The 20,160-nt window shown below is 37.5% G+C and overlaps 1 protein-coding gene and 1 long non-coding RNA gene across 3 annotated transcripts in view; one reads left to right on the top strand and one right to left on the bottom strand.

Moving 5' to 3' along the window:
- Positions 1-130: 130 nt before the first annotated feature.
- LOC138316113 (pyruvate dehydrogenase phosphatase regulatory subunit, mitochondrial-like) overlaps positions 131-20,160 on the top strand; it is a 141,043-nt gene continuing 121,013 nt past the window's right edge. The window contains exons 1-3 of one of the 2 annotated variants that reach the window (XM_069257621.1): positions 131-232; positions 13,439-13,532; positions 14,415-14,671. In XM_069257621.1, coding sequence (XP_069113722.1) covers positions 14,424-14,671 — 248 coding nt within the window. In that variant the 5' untranslated portion in view covers positions 131-232; positions 13,439-13,532; positions 14,415-14,423. Of the gene's footprint in view, positions 233-13,438; positions 13,533-14,350; positions 14,672-20,160 lie in introns of those variants that run through there. The other variant, XM_069257622.1, reaches the window with a different exon arrangement.
- On the bottom strand, positions 9,603-11,122 carry LOC138317044 (uncharacterized). Its single transcript, XR_011207702.1, has 3 exons — positions 10,766-11,122; positions 10,041-10,125; positions 9,603-9,720 (listed from the first exon to the last, which is right to left on the bottom strand). It is a non-coding gene; the product is annotated as an uncharacterized lncRNA (long non-coding RNA).

Genomic DNA, 20,160 nt, shown 5'->3' with positions numbered 1-20,160 from the left:
TATTATTTTTATAATAAAGAAATTCTAATAAATATTTTTTTCAGTAAATGGTATATATAGAACAGTGTCAAACTTGAGACAAGTGCACATTACACCAAAATATTTATTGTTTTATTTACAATATTGTAAGGGGCTTTTTGTAGCAGACAGAAAAAAAGTCCGTGAAAGAGCAGAAGAGGATTCCGACTTTCGCCCGTTAAAAAACTCTTAATTCCATACTTCATTGGATTTAGTAAGTGTTTAAGACATTTTTATATGAATTGAACTGAAAGCCATGACTGTCATGTTGATATTCCGGGTATGTTGGATGTTATGAGCCACCAGAATGTCAGTCTCCTACTGTAATTCGCGCGCACGAACCATATAGGCATTTTGCACGCTAGTAAGTCAAAGACCCAATATTGTCTAATATTCTCTATAAATTAGTCTATAGTGGTTTTTTTAGGAGGGGTAGGGTAGAAGTTGAGTGGCTTTATCACTACAGTACAAAGTAATTTAATAATACATGTAATTTGTCATTCAGGCTTTAGGCTAGCTAGAATTTTTTAATTTCTCATTACCGTATTCGAAATTGAACTTTATCTGGATAAACTTAAAGCATGCGTAAAAATCTAAGTTTACAACTTCACACACAACATTTTTGTTTTGAAAAAGTGTGATAAAATAGCTAGGATCGGAAGTAAAAACTAGGGTAGGTAGGGGTACTTGAAACATACATATTTTTTTTTTAAGCCTAACCAGGTTCTGTCGCCAGTGTTTGGACTCCCTGTATTACTCCCTGTATATTTATTACATGCATTATGGATGTAGAAGAACAGGGGGAAATACATGTCGAGTGTCACGACCAGGAATATAGCAACAGCAAAAAAAAAAAAAAAAAACAAAAACAAATAAAAAAACCTGCTCTCTCAGCCGAGTCACAGAGGTTGTAACACTGACATACAAACCAAAACCGACCAGCTCCTTTTACATGTGTAGCACCATACTGTACTGTTAATGGGATCCAACCCCAGACATAACATAATGTCCAGACACCATTGAAGGTACATCACCATCAGTCTTCTTTATTACATAACTTGTGAGCATGCATTGACATATTATAAAATAAATGATAGCATGTCTCCTGAAGATGTATTGCATGGCTACTCAAGCAATAAAGCCTTTTAATGTTACAGTGTCAACAAAATTACTATTACTATTGAAAATATCACGCATATTTTCATGTATGGAGAATTGATTTGCAGTCGCGTTTTCTTTTCAAAATGGCAGAAAGTTATAGTAATAAAATTGGTAAAATCGGCAAGCATTAGGTTTTACAACATTTTGTGACTCTCTGGTAGATTATCCCTGTTCTTCATATCTTCATATGGAAGAGTCTATCATTATTATCAATTGCAAAGCAAGTTATACAACTTATACAAATCACTTTCAATATGACCTGGATATAAGCGCGCGAGGGGTCTTAGAGCGAGAGGGGCGGAGTGCTACGAGAAAACACTTGTGGATCAGGCCGGCTAGATTAACCACTACACCACCCAATGATCCATTAAGGATGCTCACTTGGTACATTTCATATACACTACAATATGGACAATTCAAGACATAACAAGGCAATCACATGCTTTCATGTACACACACATAACATATACCAGTGTTTTTCCTGGGTATTTTGGGAAATTGCCACCTGGTGAAAATTGGGAAATTTTGTACGATAAAAGTAGGAAATGAAAAATTGAAACGGTGTTTATTGAAATTTTGGAAAAGGTAAAAATAGACAATTATGCTTCTCTAAGAATCAAGTGTAAGAATGGATACTAAAATACGACGTTCAGACTTGGGATTTCGGGATTTTTTTAGTTTCGTCTCACAAAATATGCGTCAACTCACTGATTTGGGAAATTTAGACATAGATTTGGGAAAAAATAACAAGAAATACAATTGGGAATGGGGCCTTATTTCGGCCCCAAATATATAGGCAGGAAAAACACTGTATACCTATCCCAACTATACATAGCTGGCCTATACAATACGCTTTCCACATTCACAAACTGTAACAAATAGAATCATGTACATATTTAGGCCTAACACTATATAATAACCTAAAATGGGACATGCACATCATCGTCATTTACCCACGGTAATCAGCCTACGGTCTATATAAACAGAGCGTAGTGGAGTTTAGACACTGGATTTCTGAGGGTGCATACACATAGCCTGGTAACCAATATCACTACAAATACAAACAGATCACTAGAGTTCTTCAAATGCATTCTAATAACAAATTGAACACCACACATAAAAGATTATACATACAAATAAGCACTTGTACATATATGACCCAAGCTTGAATATTGCTCTTGACTTTTATGTAGGACTTTGCACAAACCAACTTGAACAGTTTAAAAAAAATACAATGCCAAGCAGCTATATATATGTCAACAACAACTAATTTTAAGACAATTACCCATGTCTAGATCAAAGAACATTTTGATAGAATAGAAATATTTTTACTTCAGAATGACCTGTTATATAAGTTATGTCACACTTTAGCCCCAGAACACAACACTTTATATAAGTGTTTACAAAGTATTAAACTACTCTATGTATTAACAAAAACCCAAAACACTAGGAACCTGAAGTATATCACCAAAAGCGATCATTCATCCTAAATCATCACAAACCATTTCTCTCAAACTAATCCTTAAAAAATAGTTGTGATGTCATCTATTCTCCCGGATTATCGGACCATTACCTGTAACTGTCCTATATGTTACCTTTTACTGTCTTATATGTGACTTTACTATAAGACAGTCACTTATAAGACAGTAAAAGGTAACTTGTGGGAGTTACACAATACGGGTGAGTATATGTCTCCAGGCATAATCCCATGATTATGTTAACACACAACACACACCCTGCCGGAATATTCAATTATTTTTTAATCCAAATTACGAAAAATCCCACACCATGAATATGAAAAGAATTTAATTCTCTATTGATGCAGAATTAAACACATGCATCCACAAAATTTTTGTATATATCCCAGATCGAGTTTTCCTCCTTATTATGAATTCACCATTTTTTTTCACTTTCTGAAACCTTGTTGTTTTTGTACACCACTTTGATTTTAAATTTCCAAATCATCTACACTGTAGTTTTACACTTATTTTGATATTGTTTCAACAATATTTCAGAATTTCACCTAAATTCCATTTGGCTTGTTGAATGAAATTGTACATGATATAAATAAATCCAAGATTGTCCCTAGAGAGGTTGAGATTTTAAATCCTCTGAATTCAATGAAAGTTCTGGGGGCACAGACTGTTTTGAAGTAGCTTGGAAATCACTGACAGTTATATGCGATCATTTTAGCAAGACGCTTTCAAACAAACGCCTAAATAGCAAGTCTAGTTTCATATATCATTTCTTTACCGCATCTGACATTGGAAAGAAATATCCTTTTAGTAATAAATGTCACTAAAGCTACCTTAATAAATCGTTTAAATTAATAAAGTAATATCCCTCCATCACTGTCGGTGGACATGGTGAAAGTGAATTTACAGATAGTCCAACCCAAAAGCATGCTTCGTGCATTCCTTTCATGAATGCTATTCATCACATATAACACAGGCAAAGGTAATTCTATGTTGCCATTGTCTATCTTGGATTTTTCATGGTTGAATGCACATTAGTAGAGTTACTTGAGCTCATAGACAAAGGCAAAATAACTGGCTTATATTAGAAATGAAAGTGTACTTTATTATCCCCTGCTTTCTCCGAAACGTCCAAAACGGGGGATATTAATTTGGGTTTGTCCGTCTGTTTGTCTGTCTGTCTGTCCGTCTGTCTGTAACACTTTGTTTCCGTGCAATGACTGTAACAAATGTAAACCGATTTTCTTCAAACTTGGTGACAAGGGCTCGGTCAAGTTCAATCTCGACTGTCGATGTACCTTATTTAGCAGAGTTATGGCACTTTGAATTAAAAACGTCATTTTCTGCCATTTCCGTGCAATAAGTGTAACAAATGTAAACCGATTTTCTTCAAACTTAAAACAAGGTTAAATGCCTTAGCGACTCAGCCAAGTTCGATCGCAAGTTTCAACGAACTTTATTTAGCGGAGTTATGGCCCTTTGCTTAAATAAAAAAAAGTCAGTTTCTGCCACTTCTATACAATAACTGACATAAATATAAACCAATTTTCTTCAAACTTGGTTACAAGGTTGAGTGTCTTAAGTGCCTGGCAAGGTTTGATCAACTCTTTCAGCGGATGTTATTTATCAGAGTTATGGCCCTTTAATTTACTACAAATGTAATTTTTCTGCAGTTTCTGTGTAATAACTAACAAATGTTAAAACTAATATTGTTAAAACTTGGTAACAAAGTTAAATGCCTTAAGGGCTTAGCCAAGTTTGATCGCCACTTTTGGCAGATCTTAATTAGCAGAGTTATGGCCCTTTGATTTAATAAAAAAAAGTCATTTTCTGTCACTTCCGTACAATAACTGTAATAAATATTAACCGATTTTCTTCAAACTTGGTAACAAACTTAAATGTCTTAAGGGCTTGGACAAGTTTGATCGCCACTTGTGACGAACCTTATTTAGCAGAGTTATGGCCCTTTGATTTAATAAAAAAAATCATTTTCTGCCATTTCCCTGCAATAACTAATAAATATTAACTGATTTTCTTCAAACTTGGTAACAAGGTCAAATGCCTTAAGGGCTTGGCCAAGTTCGATTCCCACTTTTGGCCGACATTATGTAGTGGAGTTATCACTCTTTGATGTACTAAAAACGTCATTTTCTGCCATTTCCTGTGCAATAATTGTAACAAATTTAAACAGATTTTCTTAAAAGTTAGTATCGAAGTTAAATGCCTTAAGAGCTCAGCCAAGTTTAATAGTCACTTTCAGCGGACATTATTTTACACATCTTACTTCCGAATAAGACTTCAGTTTATTTTTAGCTCACCTGCCCGAAGGGCATGTGAGCTTATGCTATGGTGCAGCGTCCGTCGTCCGTCCGTCGTCCAGCCGTCTGGCCGTCCGGCGTCAACTTTTCCATTTAAATAACTTCTTCTCCAAAACTTGGAGACCTAGAGTCCTGAACTTTGACTTATAGCATGCTGGGATGAAGGGCTACTAAGTTTGTTCAAATGAATGACCTTGACCTTCATTCAAGGTCACAGGGGTCAAGTAGGTGAAAATCTTTAACAGACTTCTTCTAAATAACTAAGAGGTCTAGAGACCTGAAATTGGGCCTGTAACATGCTGGGATGAAGGGGTACCAAGTTTGTTCAAATGAATGACCTTGACCTTCATTCCAGGTCACAGGGGTCAAGTAGGCTGAAATATATTGTTAAGACTTCTGCTTCATAACCAAGAGGCCTAGAGACTCGATATTTGGCATGTAACAAGCTGGGATAAAGGACTACCAAGCTTGTTCAAATGAATGACCTTGACCTTCATTCAAGGTCATAGGGGTCATATAGGCTAAAATCTTTAAACGACTTCTTTTTAATAACCAAGAGGCCTAGGAATCTGATATTAGGCCTATTAGACATACTGGCATAGAGGGCTACCAAGTTTGTTCAGATGAATGACCTTGACCTTCATTCAAGGTCACAGGGGTCAAAAAGGCTAAAACATTTAAACAACTTCTTCTTAATAACCAAGAGGCCTAGGGACCTGATATTAGACATGTGGCATGCTGGGATCAAGGGCTACGAAGTTGTTCAAATAACTGACCTTGACCTTCATTCAAGGTCACAGGGGTCAAATAGGCTAAAATCTTTAAACGACTTCTTCTTAATAACCAAACAGCCTAGGGACCTGATATTGGGCCTGTGGCATGCTGAGATCAAGGGCTACCAAGTTTGTTCAAATGAATGACCTTGACCTTGATTCAAGGTCACAGGGGTCAAATAGACTAAAATCTTTAAACGACTTCTCCTTAATAACCAAGAGGGCTAGAGACCTTATATTGAGCATGTGGCATGCTAGGATAGAGGGCTACCAAGTTTGTTCAAATGAATGACCTTGACTTTCATTCAAGGTCACAGGGGTCATATAGGCCAAAATCTTTAAACGACTTCTTTTTAATTACCAAGAGGCCTAGGAACCTGATATTAGGCCTGAGGCATGCTGGGGTCAAGGACTATCAAGTTTGTTCAAATGAATGACCTTAAGCTTTATTCAAGGTCACAGGGGTCAAATAGGCTAAAATCTATATAGACTTCTTCTTAATAACCAAACAGCCTAGGGACCTGATATTGGGCCTGTGGCATGCTGGGATCAAGGGCTACCAAGTTTGTTCAAATGAATGACCTTGACCTTCATTCAAGGTCACAGGGGTCAAATAGGCTAAAATCTTTAAATGACTTCTCCTTAATAACCAAGAGGGCTGGAGACCTTATATTGAGCATGTGGCATGCTAGGATAGAGGGCTACCAAGTTTGTTCAAATGAATGACCTTGACTTTCATTCAAGGTCACAGGGGTCATATAGGCCAAACTCTTTAAACGACTTCTTTTTAATTACCAAGAGGCCTAGGAACCTGATATTAGGCCTGAGGCATGCTGGGATCAAGGACTATCAAGTTTGTTCAAATGAATGACCTTAACCTTTATTCAAGGTCACAGGGGTCAAATAGGCTAAAAACTTTAAACAACTTCTTCTTAATAACCAAGAGGGCTAGAAACCTGATATTGGGCATGTGACATCCTGGGATGAAGCACTACAAAGTTTGTTTAAATGAATGACCTTGACTTCCATTCAAGGTCACAGGGGTCAAATAGGCTAAAATCTTTAAAAGACTTCTTCTTCATACCCAAACAGTCTAGGGACCTGATATTGGGCCTATCGCATGTTGGGATCAAGGGCTACCAAGTTTGTTCGAATGAATGACCTTGACCTTCAATCAAGGTCAAAGGGTCAGATAGGCAAAAATCTTTAAACAACTTCTTCTTAATAAGCAAGAGGCCTAGGGACCTGATATTGGGTCTGTGGCATGCTGGGATCAAGGACTACCACCTTTTTTCCAAATGAATGACCTTGACCTTGATTCAAGGTCACAGGGGTCAAATAGGCTAAAAACATTAAATGACTTCTCCTTAATAACCATGAGGGCTAGAGACCTGATATTGGGCATGTGGCATGCTGGAATAAAGGGCTTCCAAGTTTGTTCAAATGAATGAGCTTGACCTTCATTCAAGGTCACAGGGGTCAAATAGGTAAAAATCTTTAAACAACATGGGCATGTGACATGTTGGGATGAAGCGCTACAAAGTTTGTTCAAATGAATGACCTTGACTTTCATTCCAGGTCACAGGGGTCAAATAGGCTAAAATCTTTAAACGACTTCTCCTTAATAACCAAGAGGGCTAGGAACCTGATATTGAGCATGTGGCATGATGGGATAAAGGGCTTCCAAGTTTGTTCAAATGAATGACCTTGACCTTCATTCAAGGTCACAGGGATCAAATAGGTAAAAATCATTAAATGACATCTTTTAATAACCAAGATGGCTAGAGACCTGATATTTGGCATGTGACATGTTGGGATGAAGCGCTACAAAGCTTGTTCAAATGAATGACCTTGACTTTCATTCTAGGTCACAGGGGTCAAATAGGCTAAAATCTTTAAAAGACTTCTTCTTTATACCCAAACAGTCTAGGGATCTGATATTGGGCCTGCGACAAGCTGGGATCAAGGGCTATCAAGTTTGTTCGAATGAATGACCTTGACCTTCATTCAAAGGTCAAAGGGTCAGATAGGCTAAAATCTTTAAACAACTTCTTCTTAATAAGCAAGAGGCCTAGGGACCTGATATTGGGCCTGTGGCATGCTGGGATCAAGGGCTACCAAGTTTGTTCAAATGAATGACCTTGACCGTCATTCAAGGTCACAGGGGTCAAATAGGCTAAAATCTTTAAACAACTTCTCCTTAATAACCAAGAGGGGCTAGAGACCTGATATTGGGCATGTGGCATGCTGGAATAAACGACTACCAAGTTTGTTCAGATAAATGAGCTTGACCTTCATTCAAGGTCACAGGGGTCAAATAGGTAAAAATCTTTAAACAACATGGGCATGTGACATGTTGGGATGAAGCGCTACAAAGTTTGTTCAAATGAATGACCTTGACTTTCATTCCAGGTCACAGGGATCAAATAGGTCTTTAAACGACTTCTCCTTAATAACAAAGAGGGCTAGGAACCTGATATTGAGCATGTGGCATGCTGGGATAAAGGGCTTCCAAGTTTGTTCAAATTAATGACCTTGATATTTTCATCCTGAGGTAAAATTAGAAGCTCAAACTTTTCAATGGTGGTAATGGTTGAAAGTAAGTAAATTTTGTAACTGTAGAAAAACATTAATTTGTCTGCTCCTGTTTTTGATAAAGAACAAATACCATTTGTCAGCGGTGAAACATCTTAACAATTTATTTATAATTTTACAATAATATAGGGGAATAGTTGATTGCTATGACAACTTTGACTATACAAATAGGTCTTTATAGTCTTTAGTGGCATCATGCATGCTACAACATGCATGGCTAAACTAGGTAATGCCATGATAGCTAGGTGTCAATGTCACATCAAAGACTGTGCAGTTTAATAATGGACATATTCTACAATGGGTATCTAGCATGAGTATCAGAACTGGCCGTTTAAAGGAAGAAATCATTAAAAAGAAAGTTAGTAAATAATTACTTATTGTTGAGATTAGCAGAATTTCCAAAAAAAAACAACCCCAAAGATTTTAATAAGCTATCGTTATAATTTGCAGACATTTAACATGACATTATAAATATCTCTTGGATTATAAAATTAGTCCAATATAAAAAGACTTAATGTTGTTAAAAAACACTAAAACAGGTGAGTATACAAGGCCAGTAGTTAACATAATGCTACTGGTGCATATGAAATATTTGTACAGGTCATTGTATTTAAGTGCACTGTTCATGTATATGAATTATGAAACCACCGAGTCAGCAGGTTTTGTATAATGTTCTTGATATCAAATCTGTTCTCGGTTGCTTGTGATATGAAGATTGTATTGTTATTGAGGAACTCGAGAATTTGGAGTCTTTGTGCTGTAGAGAGCAACCAACTAAATGATTTTACATAGACCACAGTGTTAAACTTTGTTAAAGTTTTGTACTGCATTATTAAAACAAAGGAATATTAGTTAGCTGTTGTGTTCTATAATTAAAGTCTAGGTTCTCATATAATACTAAATGGAAAAAAAAGTTTGGGTCCTTCTGCTCAAACTCCAACCAGGGTAGCTTTATTGAAATCAGGCGCATTTTGCACTAAAAAATCCTGAAATTCTAATGCTTTTACCTATTCATTATCAAAGTTGATATTTTGAACCTAAATCTTAATATGAATTTCCAAATTCATATCATGGTTATCTAGGAATAATTACCTGTCAGAAAACATTTTTACTTTTGAAATTCATAATTAGCCAGCCAATCAGCGGCCGGGTTAAAATTCTATCCTCAGATGGGCTCAATCTTGTATACACAGGGGCCATTTCGAAGGTCTTTTTTTTATTTAGTTGGTTGATCCCTATAGCAGAAATTGAAATTCCAATACTCACCTATGATGTAAAGTGTATGTCGGCTGTATGTCAAATCTGTAATATGAACTTAATCGGTCAAGTGGTTTGTCCAGGACAGGGCTTCACCTTCGGACAGTCACCCGCGGAGTAATTCTGAAAACATGAAATATTGAACTTACACACTGTGTTGATTAATTGCAAATTATGTATTAAATATTGAAATAGTATTAATGTTGTTTAAGTTAATTATTGGTTACATCATTAAACTTTCTGAATATAATGAAAAAAACAGGAAAAGTCCCCAGCCAAGGGGAGATAATCCATTACATAATCAGGTACCCCTATAATATAGAAAATGTCAAGATTTTGGAAGAAAACCAGATATACCAAACCTTTTACATATTTTAAATTTACCAGGAACATGGTTCTAGAGCCTTTCTGTTTAAAATAAACAAATTAAACAAAGATCAAACCTGTAATGAGCACAAAAGATGCATGTCTTTGTCCGTGACTGGAATCTGTGCAACCAACGTATATTTCCGGAAATCTTGAATGACCCTGAAACACCATTAATATGTTTCATTAACAGAAAAAATATTCACAAAATGATATTTTTATCATTATAACATAAAATGCATACTTTTAATAAACTTATTAGCCCTAATATTACAATTAACCAGTACAATTATAGTTAAATTGGCTTACCTGAGATGAACATCCCCCCAACCGCCCCCCCCCTCCCCCCCTTCCCACCAATTATACCTGGCAGGTATAAATACCACACCCAAACTAGACATTATGTAATACAATGTAATTGTCTCCCCTTAATGTTACCAATTTCAAATGTGTAAGCTGTAACGTATGTTTTATACCTTTATGGCTTTCGGCACTCCAATATGGCAGAGACGACTGAATCCCCCCCCCCCCCCCTCCCTCTTGATTTGACCGCTAATTCCTGGTTCACCTAAACCGGAACATGCATACAGTTCCGTGAACTAAATTCTGACAACTGAGGAGACCATGCACCGCGCACCCATGTGATCGTACCCATCTGATGTTAACCGCACATGTCACACGTTTATAGCCGTGCTAATTACCTGAATCTACGTTATATGTACCATTAACTTACTGGCCAATTCTAAATAAACTGCATGCATAGTCACAGTGACACGTATTATTCTAAAACTTGGCGACTTACCTTTGTATCTATGGACTCACTCGGCTCCAGTGACTGACTCTTATACTTCCGGTTGCGTTCGCTATAGAGAGCAACCAACTAAATGATTTTACATAGACCACAGTGTTAAACTTTGTTAAAGTTTTGTACTGTATTATTAAAACAAAGGAATATTAGTTAGCTGTTGTGTTCTATAATTAAAGTCTAGGTTCTCATATAATACTAAATGGAAAAAAAAGTTTGGGTCCTTCTGCTCAAACTCCAACCAGGGTAGCTTTATTGAAATCAGGCGCATTTTGCACTAAAAAATCCTGAAATTCTAATGCTTTTACCTATTCATTATCAAAGTTGATATTTTGAACCTAAATCTTAATATGAATTTCCAAATTCATATCATGGTTATCTAGGAATAATTACCTGTCAGAAAACATTTTTACTTTTGAAATTCATAATTAGCCAGCCAATCAGCGGCCAGGTTAAAATTCTATCCTGGGCTCAATCTTGTATACACAGGGGCCATTTCGAAGGTCTTTTTTTATTTAGTTGGTTGATCCCTGTAGGATAACTTGTCTGTGTTCAAGTAAAATTTCCTTCTTGAGTTAACCAATTTTATGTCCTACTCTTTTAATTAGCTTGACTTACACTTGTAAATTCACTACAAATGGCTGTATATAAAGGTGTTATAAAATACTTTGGTATGCACCATGTACTGCTGTGGTTATGTAGAGTAGTGGCTATACATTGTATAACTGATGGTGGGGTATAAAATTACAATAACATTTCACTAGCATCTAGAAATCAGAATAAAACTTGGTTTGACTATCATACTATAAGACACAATTTAAAGCTTTTAATGCATATTCCAATACGTGGGTTTCAAGATACGTGGGTTTCGAGATCCCAAAATGACGTGAAATAAAGTACTATTTACCGTTGATTAGTCCCACCTTCCGGTGATTATGACGTCGTTATTTGACGTAAGTTTCGTGACATCATAATCACCGGAAGGTGGGACTAATCGACGATAAATTGTACTTTACCCACGTCGTTTTGGGATTTGGAAACCCCCGTATTGTAACTTGTCTTTGATATTGTACTAATTTTCATGTGATTGTATATAAATATGTTATGTTTCATTATTCCAATAAGTTGTAAACTTACGGAAATTAAAAAAAAAAATAATTGATTTAAAATTGGGACATAACTCAAATTGTTCTATGATAATGATGATGTGTCACAGACTCTGTACATTTACCGAAGGTAACCAGTAAAGCCACAAGGTAGCTTATTTCTGGACTCCAGGGACAACATCAATTATGAGAATAATATGTTACAAAATGATATTCAAATATTCGATAATTTTATGGCATAGACTCAAATACAGAATTAAATAACAATGAACACTGTAAAGTTAATTTGAATTAATTGTTGTAGATAAATTTGATTAAGTTTGATATATTTTGAATTATTTTCAAACAGTAATAAAGATCAGATTACAAGCCATTTGGAAGCTTGTCATCTTTAGAATGATTTAAACTCCTGGTATATGGCTTTTAAAATCATTAAGATATATTATAAACACAAAATATGCATTTATTACTAATTACTTAATTAATTGATTGTTCGTTTATAAATCATTCTTTGAGTTTCTTTACAATTTAGATTCTAATTAAGAAACTAATAATTTTAAATATGAAATGTGTTTGCAGAGAATGAAAGTCGGCGGTTGAAATTACGCGCTAGCACCAGAAATATGTACTGTACAATATGCACATATGTTTCTAGTAGAATTGAATGTCACAAACATCTAAAATGTACCTACATACGTGCATACCTACAACGTAGGCTTACTCAATAACGCTACATGTACTTTGTATTATCTCATTTAATATAAGTATAGGCTCGGCCTGTCCATATGTTTATGTTTGTATATTAGCGTGATACTTGATTCAATGATTTGACTGACAAATATAATTAAAAACAGCTATTATTAAATATTAACAAATTTCAACACATACCTACAGATCAGGTTTAAATAGTCAATAAACGTAATTACCAACTGGATAACTTTCAGTAAACTTACATTGAAACAAGTGGATTGCATACTGCATCAACGTGTAAATGTGTAGACATACTAACGCTTTGGTTATTGTCGGTGCGACAATGACGACTGTTTGAAGATTGCAGGTTTGTTTACAAGACAATTTTTGACTGCTCCATATCATAGGTTTAATATTAAAATATACATCTATCATCTTTATTCTAGGTAATTGGTACAATGTCCGATCATAGCATATGTTTGTGATTACAAAAAAACTGAAAAGTTACGTATAGTGTGCCTTTAAGGCCCATGGGCCTCTCGTTTTTTTTTTTTTTTTTCATTTGTTTATACTTTGAAATCCTTTTATACTCAATCCTTGGTATTGAGCACACCACCATATGACCTAATCTTCATCCTTTTGAAGGTGGTCATTATGAAGTAGAAGTAATGCCTCTTATTATTAATAGGGAAATAAGTTTGATGGGCCTAATTTTGCATAGGAAAATATGTGGTGAGAACATTAATGTAGCAGCTGGGGACATTTCAATGTTATTTGTATACGTTGTTACATAGATGTCCGTCATCATGTCACTGAGATTGTAATATGTTAACTACAGGGTATTTTTATCCTGATGATCTTGATGTTGGTACAGCGTTTCAGGTACCTGTGAGTCAAGTTCTGTCGTCCATGGTAGGCTGAACTGTTATGCCATACCTGTAGTGAGGGAGCACATCTATATACAAAAGGTATGTTGTTTGCATAAAACATTACATTTTCCAATCTTACAAAAAATGTTAATGTCATGGCCCTGAGGTTTCTCATTTTCCTTCGGCAAGTGGTCAAGTTTACTATAATTTGTATAGAAAATAAAACAATAAATGTTTGAGCATTATTAGGTCGTCTGACCTATAGTTATCATGTTTCATCCGTTGTTGTCCGCCATGCGCCGTCCGCAGTACATAAAATTTTCACATTTTGAATTTCTTGTCCAGTTCTACCAGAGCCATTTGGCTGAAACTTGCCTGAAATGATCCTGAAATGATCCCGACATAGTGTTGCTATTTTTCGGGTCGATCCGAAATCCAAGATGGCCACCACAGCCTCCATCTTGGAAACAAATTTTTAACTTCTTCTCAAGTTCTATCGGTGTGATTTTGCTGAAACTTGATCTTGACATGGTCCCGACAAAGTGTTGTGACATCTCTGGTTGATCTCAAATCGAAGATAGCTACCATGACGGTAGTCAGATGACCTCATGCTTGATTGTTGCCAGCATTTATTGGAGTAAAATTTCTCAGTTGTCCGGAAATAAAGCGGTCTGATATTGAACATATAGCATGATCCTTCATTTCTTGAAAAGTTTTTCCATCATAAAGAATATTTAAAGTTCAGAGAAATGACGAAGTACTGTTTTTCATTCTACGAAAAAAAACCCAGCAGAGACCTACAATGACCATAAATATCAACCTACTTGTTGATTCAGGTACTGAATGTGCTTCTGCATAAATCTTAAGAACATTGTACTTTCTGCATAATGAAGTTAAATTTAGTGCTATTAGTTATAACATGATCATGAATATGCTGTCAAAATTTAGAGAAAAACCTTCATACTTCTTAATATTTCACAGGATATTACAATGTCGCTAGTTACTGGGATCCTGAGAGGTGTGGGGCGAGGCCTTAGGTCATCTGTCCAACAGGGACTCTGGACCACCACCAGCAGGCAGTACAGTGAGGTCACTGTCACTGAAGACAATGGTCAATCTGTCAAGGTGCCATCTACTGCCAGAGTGGTCATCTGTGGTGGAGGCGTCCTTGGGACGTCGATCGCCTACCATCTGGCCGAGCGAGGCTGGACTGATGTGGTCTTACTGGAGCAGGGCAGGTAAATCCTGAAATACATTGTATTATTGTGTTAGATTGTGAATATATGGAAACAAAATATGACTTTTCTATTGGTATAGTTACCATTGGTTCACTGGTTGCCAGCAGTGTTGTTACTGTTGGTTACCACTGGTTGCCAGCAGTATTTTTACCATTGGTTACCCACTGGTTGCCAGCTGTGTTGTTACCATTGGTTACCCACTGGTTGCCAGCAGTGTTGTTACTGTTGGTACCATTGAGTACCCACTGGTTGCCAGCAGTAATGTTACTGTTGGTTACCACTGGTTGCCAGCAGTAATGTTACTGTTGGTTACCCTGGTTGCCAGCAGTAATGTTACCATTGGTTACCCACTGGTTGCCATCAGTATTTTTATCATTGGTTACCCACTGATTGCCAGCAGTATTGTTACCATTGTTTACCTACTGGTTGCCAGCAGTATTGTTACCATTGGTTACTGACTGGTTGCCAGCAGTATTGTTATCATTGATAATCACTGGTTGCCAGCAGTTTTGTTACTATTTGGTTACCAGCAGTTTTGTTACTTTTGGTTACACACCGGTTGCCAGCGGTATTGTTATTGTTGGTTACCACCGGTTGCCAGCAGTAATGTTACTGTTGGTACCCCACTGGTTGCCAGCAGTAATATGTTACGGTTGGTTACCACTGGTTGCCAGTGGTATTGTTACTGTTGGTTACCACTGATTGCCAGCAGTGTTGTTACTGTTGGTACCATTGAGTACCCACTGGTTGCCAGCAGTAATGTTACTGTTGGTTACCACTGGTTGCCAGCAGTAATGTTACTGTTGGTTACCCTGGTTGCCAGCAGTAATGTTACCATTGGTTACCCACTGGTTGCCATCAGTATTTTTATCATTGGTTACCCACTGATTGCCAGCAGTATTGTTACCATTGTTTACCTACTGGTTGCCAGCAGTATTGTTACCATTGGTTACTGACTGGTTGCCAGCAGTATTGTTATCATTGATAATCACTGGTTGCCAGCAGTTTTGTTACTATTGGTTACCAGCAGTTTTGTTACTTTTGGTTACACACCGGTTGCCAGCGGTATTGTTATTGTTGGTTACCACCGGTTGCCAGCAGTAATGTTACTGTTGGATACCCACTGATTGCCAGCAGTTATGTTACGGTTGGTTACCACTGGTTGCCAGTGGTATTGTTACTGTTGGTTACCACTGGTTGCCAGCAGTGTTGTTACTGTTGGTTACCACTGGTTGCCAGCAGTATTTTTACCATTGGTTACCCACTGGTTGCCAGCAGTGTTGTTACCATTGGTTACCCACTGGTTGCCAGCAGTGTTGTTACTGTTGGTACCATTTAGTACCCACTGCTTGCCAGCAGTAATGTTACTGTTGGTTACCACTGGTTGCCAGCAGTATTCTTACCATTGGGTACCTACTGGTTGCCAGCAGTAATGTTACTGTTGGTTACCCTGGTTGCCAGCAGTAATGTTACCATTGGTTACCCACTGGTTGCCAGCAGTATTTTTATCATTGGTTACCCACTGATTGCCAGCAGTATTGTTACCATTGTTTACCTACTGGTTGCCAACAGTATTGTTACCATTGGTTACTGACTGGTTGCCAGCAGTATTGTTACCATTGATAATCACTGGTTGCCAGCAGTTTTGTTACTATTGGTTACCAGCAGTTTTGTTACTTTTATTTATACACCGGTTGCCAGCGGTATTGTTATTGTTGGTTACCACTGGTTGCCAGCAGTAATGTTACTGTTGGTTACCCACTGGTTGCCAGCAGTTATGTTACTGTTGGTTACCACTGGTTGCCAGCGGTAATGTTACTGTTGGTTACCACTGGTTGCCAGCAGTAATGTTACTGTTGGTTACCCACTGGTTGCCAGCAGTTATGTTACTGTTGGTTACCACTGGTTGCCAGAGGTATTGTTATTGTTTGTTACCACTGGTTGCCAGCAGTATTGTTACTGTTGGTTACCCACTGGTTGCCAGCAGTTATGTTACTGTTGGTTACCACTGGTTGCCAGCGGTATTGTTACTGTTGGTTACCACTGGTTGCCAGCGGTATTGTTACCATTGGGTACTGACTGGCTGCCAGCAGTATTTTTACCATTGGTTACTGACTTGTTGCCAGCAGTATTGTTACTATTGGTTACTGACTTGTTGCCAGCAGTATTGTAACCATTGGTTACTGACTGATTGCCAGCAGTATTGTTACCATTGGTTGCCAGCAGTTTTGTTACTATTGGTTACTCACTGGTTGCCAGCAGTTTCGTTACTTTTGGTTACCCACCGGTTGCCAGCAGTATTGTTACCATTGGTAACCACTGATTGCCAGCAGTTTTGTTACTATTGGTTACCACTGGTGGCCAGCAGTAATATTACCATTGGTTACCACTGGTTGCCAGCATTTTTGTTACTTTTGGTTACCCACTGGTTGCCATCAGATTTGTTACTATTGGTTACCCACTTGTTGCCATCAGTTTTGTTAATTTTGGTTACCCACTGGTTGCCATCAGGTTTGATACCACTGGGTACCCACTTGTTGCCAGCAGTATTGTTACCTGGTCCGAAGAACCAAGGTGAGCTTATGGGATACAGTGGCATCCCTCCTCCATCTGTCCATCACGAAAAATTTGACTTGTAGCATCCGTATGCGGTACTGACTGAATACAGAGGATTCCGTTTATTTGAATTAGTCATTTTCCAGAAAAAAATATGCAAATAAGCGGAGTATTCGAATAGGCGGAGATGGCATTTTGCACCTCCGTTTGACCCCATACATATGTACATATATATGTGAACAGGCAAATGTATATAGTTTTGTTTACTTGATAAATACATTAATTATTTACACTTAAAACGAACAACAAGTAATTATTTTCGAAGTTGTAAATCAATTTTGATTGTTTAATATAAAAAAATATTCAAATATTAGATTCTTGTTTACGTTAGATCGACACGTGAATCTTTTTGAGGAACAGCTAAACGATCGATATCAAATGCAATAACTAAACAGGATTCAATTTGTGTCTGCAATTTGAACCTAACTAATAAACAAATTTACGTACATTTGCCTGGCAAAATGAACTTACGATCGTGATTAAACTTCAAAGTGACGATCAACTAGGCCTAGCAGTGTTGTTTTGACACATGTGTATGAATTCGAAAATGGCGGCAGGTGATGAAGCCATGTGTTCACTGGACCTAATTGTGTTTTGAGAATTCTTCCTGTATTGTTGATCGATTCGGCAAATAGCTTAATAACATTTCAGAAATTAATTCATATTCAAGTAGCAATGAAACAATGTAGCAAGTATCTTTTGTATCCTACATACGAAACTTGCGGTAGTCATTGCACACCGACTTTGCATGCTTTTATGTCTCGCTCAACAAGTTGCTTGATACGCACATATCTGTCGTAGTCAACAAGACTCTGCTTGAACGAGACTACTCATGAATGACGATTTTTGTAAGGAAGCATGGTATCTCCGACCAATGGCGAACTAAGGTACATTACGTTGATAAATAAACATATTTGAAAGTGCAAATGCTTTAATTAGATGTTTGAGTCAGTGATTATACAAAATTAATGATCTACTGCTGCTGATATAAATCATAACAGCGTCGAATACCTTTGCAGATTCATGCATAAAATAACAAGCCATACAATAAAGTTAATCTGTCACCATGATGATTTCTAGTAAAATCGAAGTATCTTGAAACATATATCGGCGAATTCTGCTAAAAATATATTGCAAAATTGAAAAATATTTGATTTTATTTATAGAATTTCACAAATATTTTATTCAAATAACCGGAGGTCACGTAAAAGTCTATTCAAATACACGGAGTTGAAAAACAAAGATAAAGAAGGAAAAAATTGGGACCGCAGAATTTTATGCAAATAACCGAAATATTCAAATAACCGTGAATCGATTATGTGGAGTCCTCTGTATTGTACAAATAGTCGGGTTCACCTCCTGGGGGCCTGAGGGGCGGGGCCAAAAGGGGTCAATTTGGCTATTTTTAGGTCATCTAACCCTTATAGTCGTCATGTTTTGTCCCTCGTCCGCCGTGTGCCGTGCGCCGTGCGCCGTGCGCCGTGCCCCGTCTGCCGTGCGCCGTGCGTTAACTTTTCACATTTTGAACTTCTTCTCAAGTTCTACCAGTGTGATTTGGCTGGAACTTGCCTGAAATGATCCTGACATGGTCCTGACAAAGTGTTCTTATTTTTCGGGTCGATCCAAAATCCAAGATGGCCCCCACAGTCGCCATCTTGAAAACACATTTTGAACTTCTTCTCAAGTTCAACAGGTGCGATTTGGCTGAAACTTGCCTGAAATAATCCTGACATGTTCCCGACAAAGTATTCTTATTTTTCGGGTCGATCCGAAATCCAAGATGGCCGCCACAGCTGCCATCTTGAAAACACATTTTGAACCTCTTCTCAAGTTCTACTGGTGCGATTTGGCTGAAACTTGCATGAAATGATCCTGACATGGTCCCGACAAAGTATTCTTATTTTTCGGGTCGATCGGAAATCCAAGATGGCCGCCACAGCCGCCATCTTGAAAATACATTTTGAACTTCTTCTCAAGTTCTACCGGTGCGATTTGGCTGAAACTTGCATGAAATGATCCAAACATAGTCCCGACAAAGTGTTGTTATTTTTCGGGTTGATCCCAAATCCAAGATGGCCCCCACAGCCACCATCTTGAAAACACATTTTGAACTTCTTCTCAAGTTCTACCAGTGCGATTTGGCTGAAACTTGCATGAAATGATCCAAACATGGTCCCGACAAAGTGTTGTTATTTTTCGGGTTGATCCGAAATCCAAGATGGCCCCCACAGCCACCTTCTTGAAAACACATTTTGAACTTCTTCTCAAGTTTTACAGGTGCGATTAGGCTGAAACTTGTATGAAATGATCCTGATATGGTCCCGACAAAGTGTTGTTATTTTTCGGGTTGATCCAAAATCCAAGATGGCCGCCACAGCTACCATCTTGAAAACACATTTTGATCTTCTCAAGTTCTACCGGTGCGATTTGGCTGAAAATTGCATGAAATGATCCTGACATGGTCCCGACACAGTGTTGTTACATCTCTGGTTGATCCCAAATCGAAGATGGCTACCATGACACTATATCTAATTAATTTCTTATATGATTATTGCCAAGGTAGTCAGATGACCGTTAAGGCCCTTGGGCCTCTTGTCATATAAGCAATTTCTTCTCTGAAACTTATCATGGGACAGCACTCAAAATGCAATGGTAGTATCCCTATAGGGTGGGGATTCAAAATTTTACAAATTGTGGGGCTGACCCCTTGGGGGCCTGAGGGGCACGACCAAAAGGGGTCAATTTGGCTATTTTCATATAAAAAACTTCTTCTCTGAAACCAAGTATTGGATAACACTCATAATGCAATGGAAGCATCCTTATAGGGTGTGGATTACAAATTGTACAAGTGGTGGGGCTGACCCCCATATGGC

This window comes from Argopecten irradians, chromosome 2 (genome assembly GCF_041381155.1).
Source record: "Argopecten irradians isolate NY chromosome 2, Ai_NY, whole genome shotgun sequence".
Lineage (NCBI taxonomy): Eukaryota > Metazoa > Mollusca > Bivalvia > Pectinida > Pectinidae > Argopecten > Argopecten irradians.
This window is presented reverse-complemented; position numbering and strand designations above follow the sequence as displayed.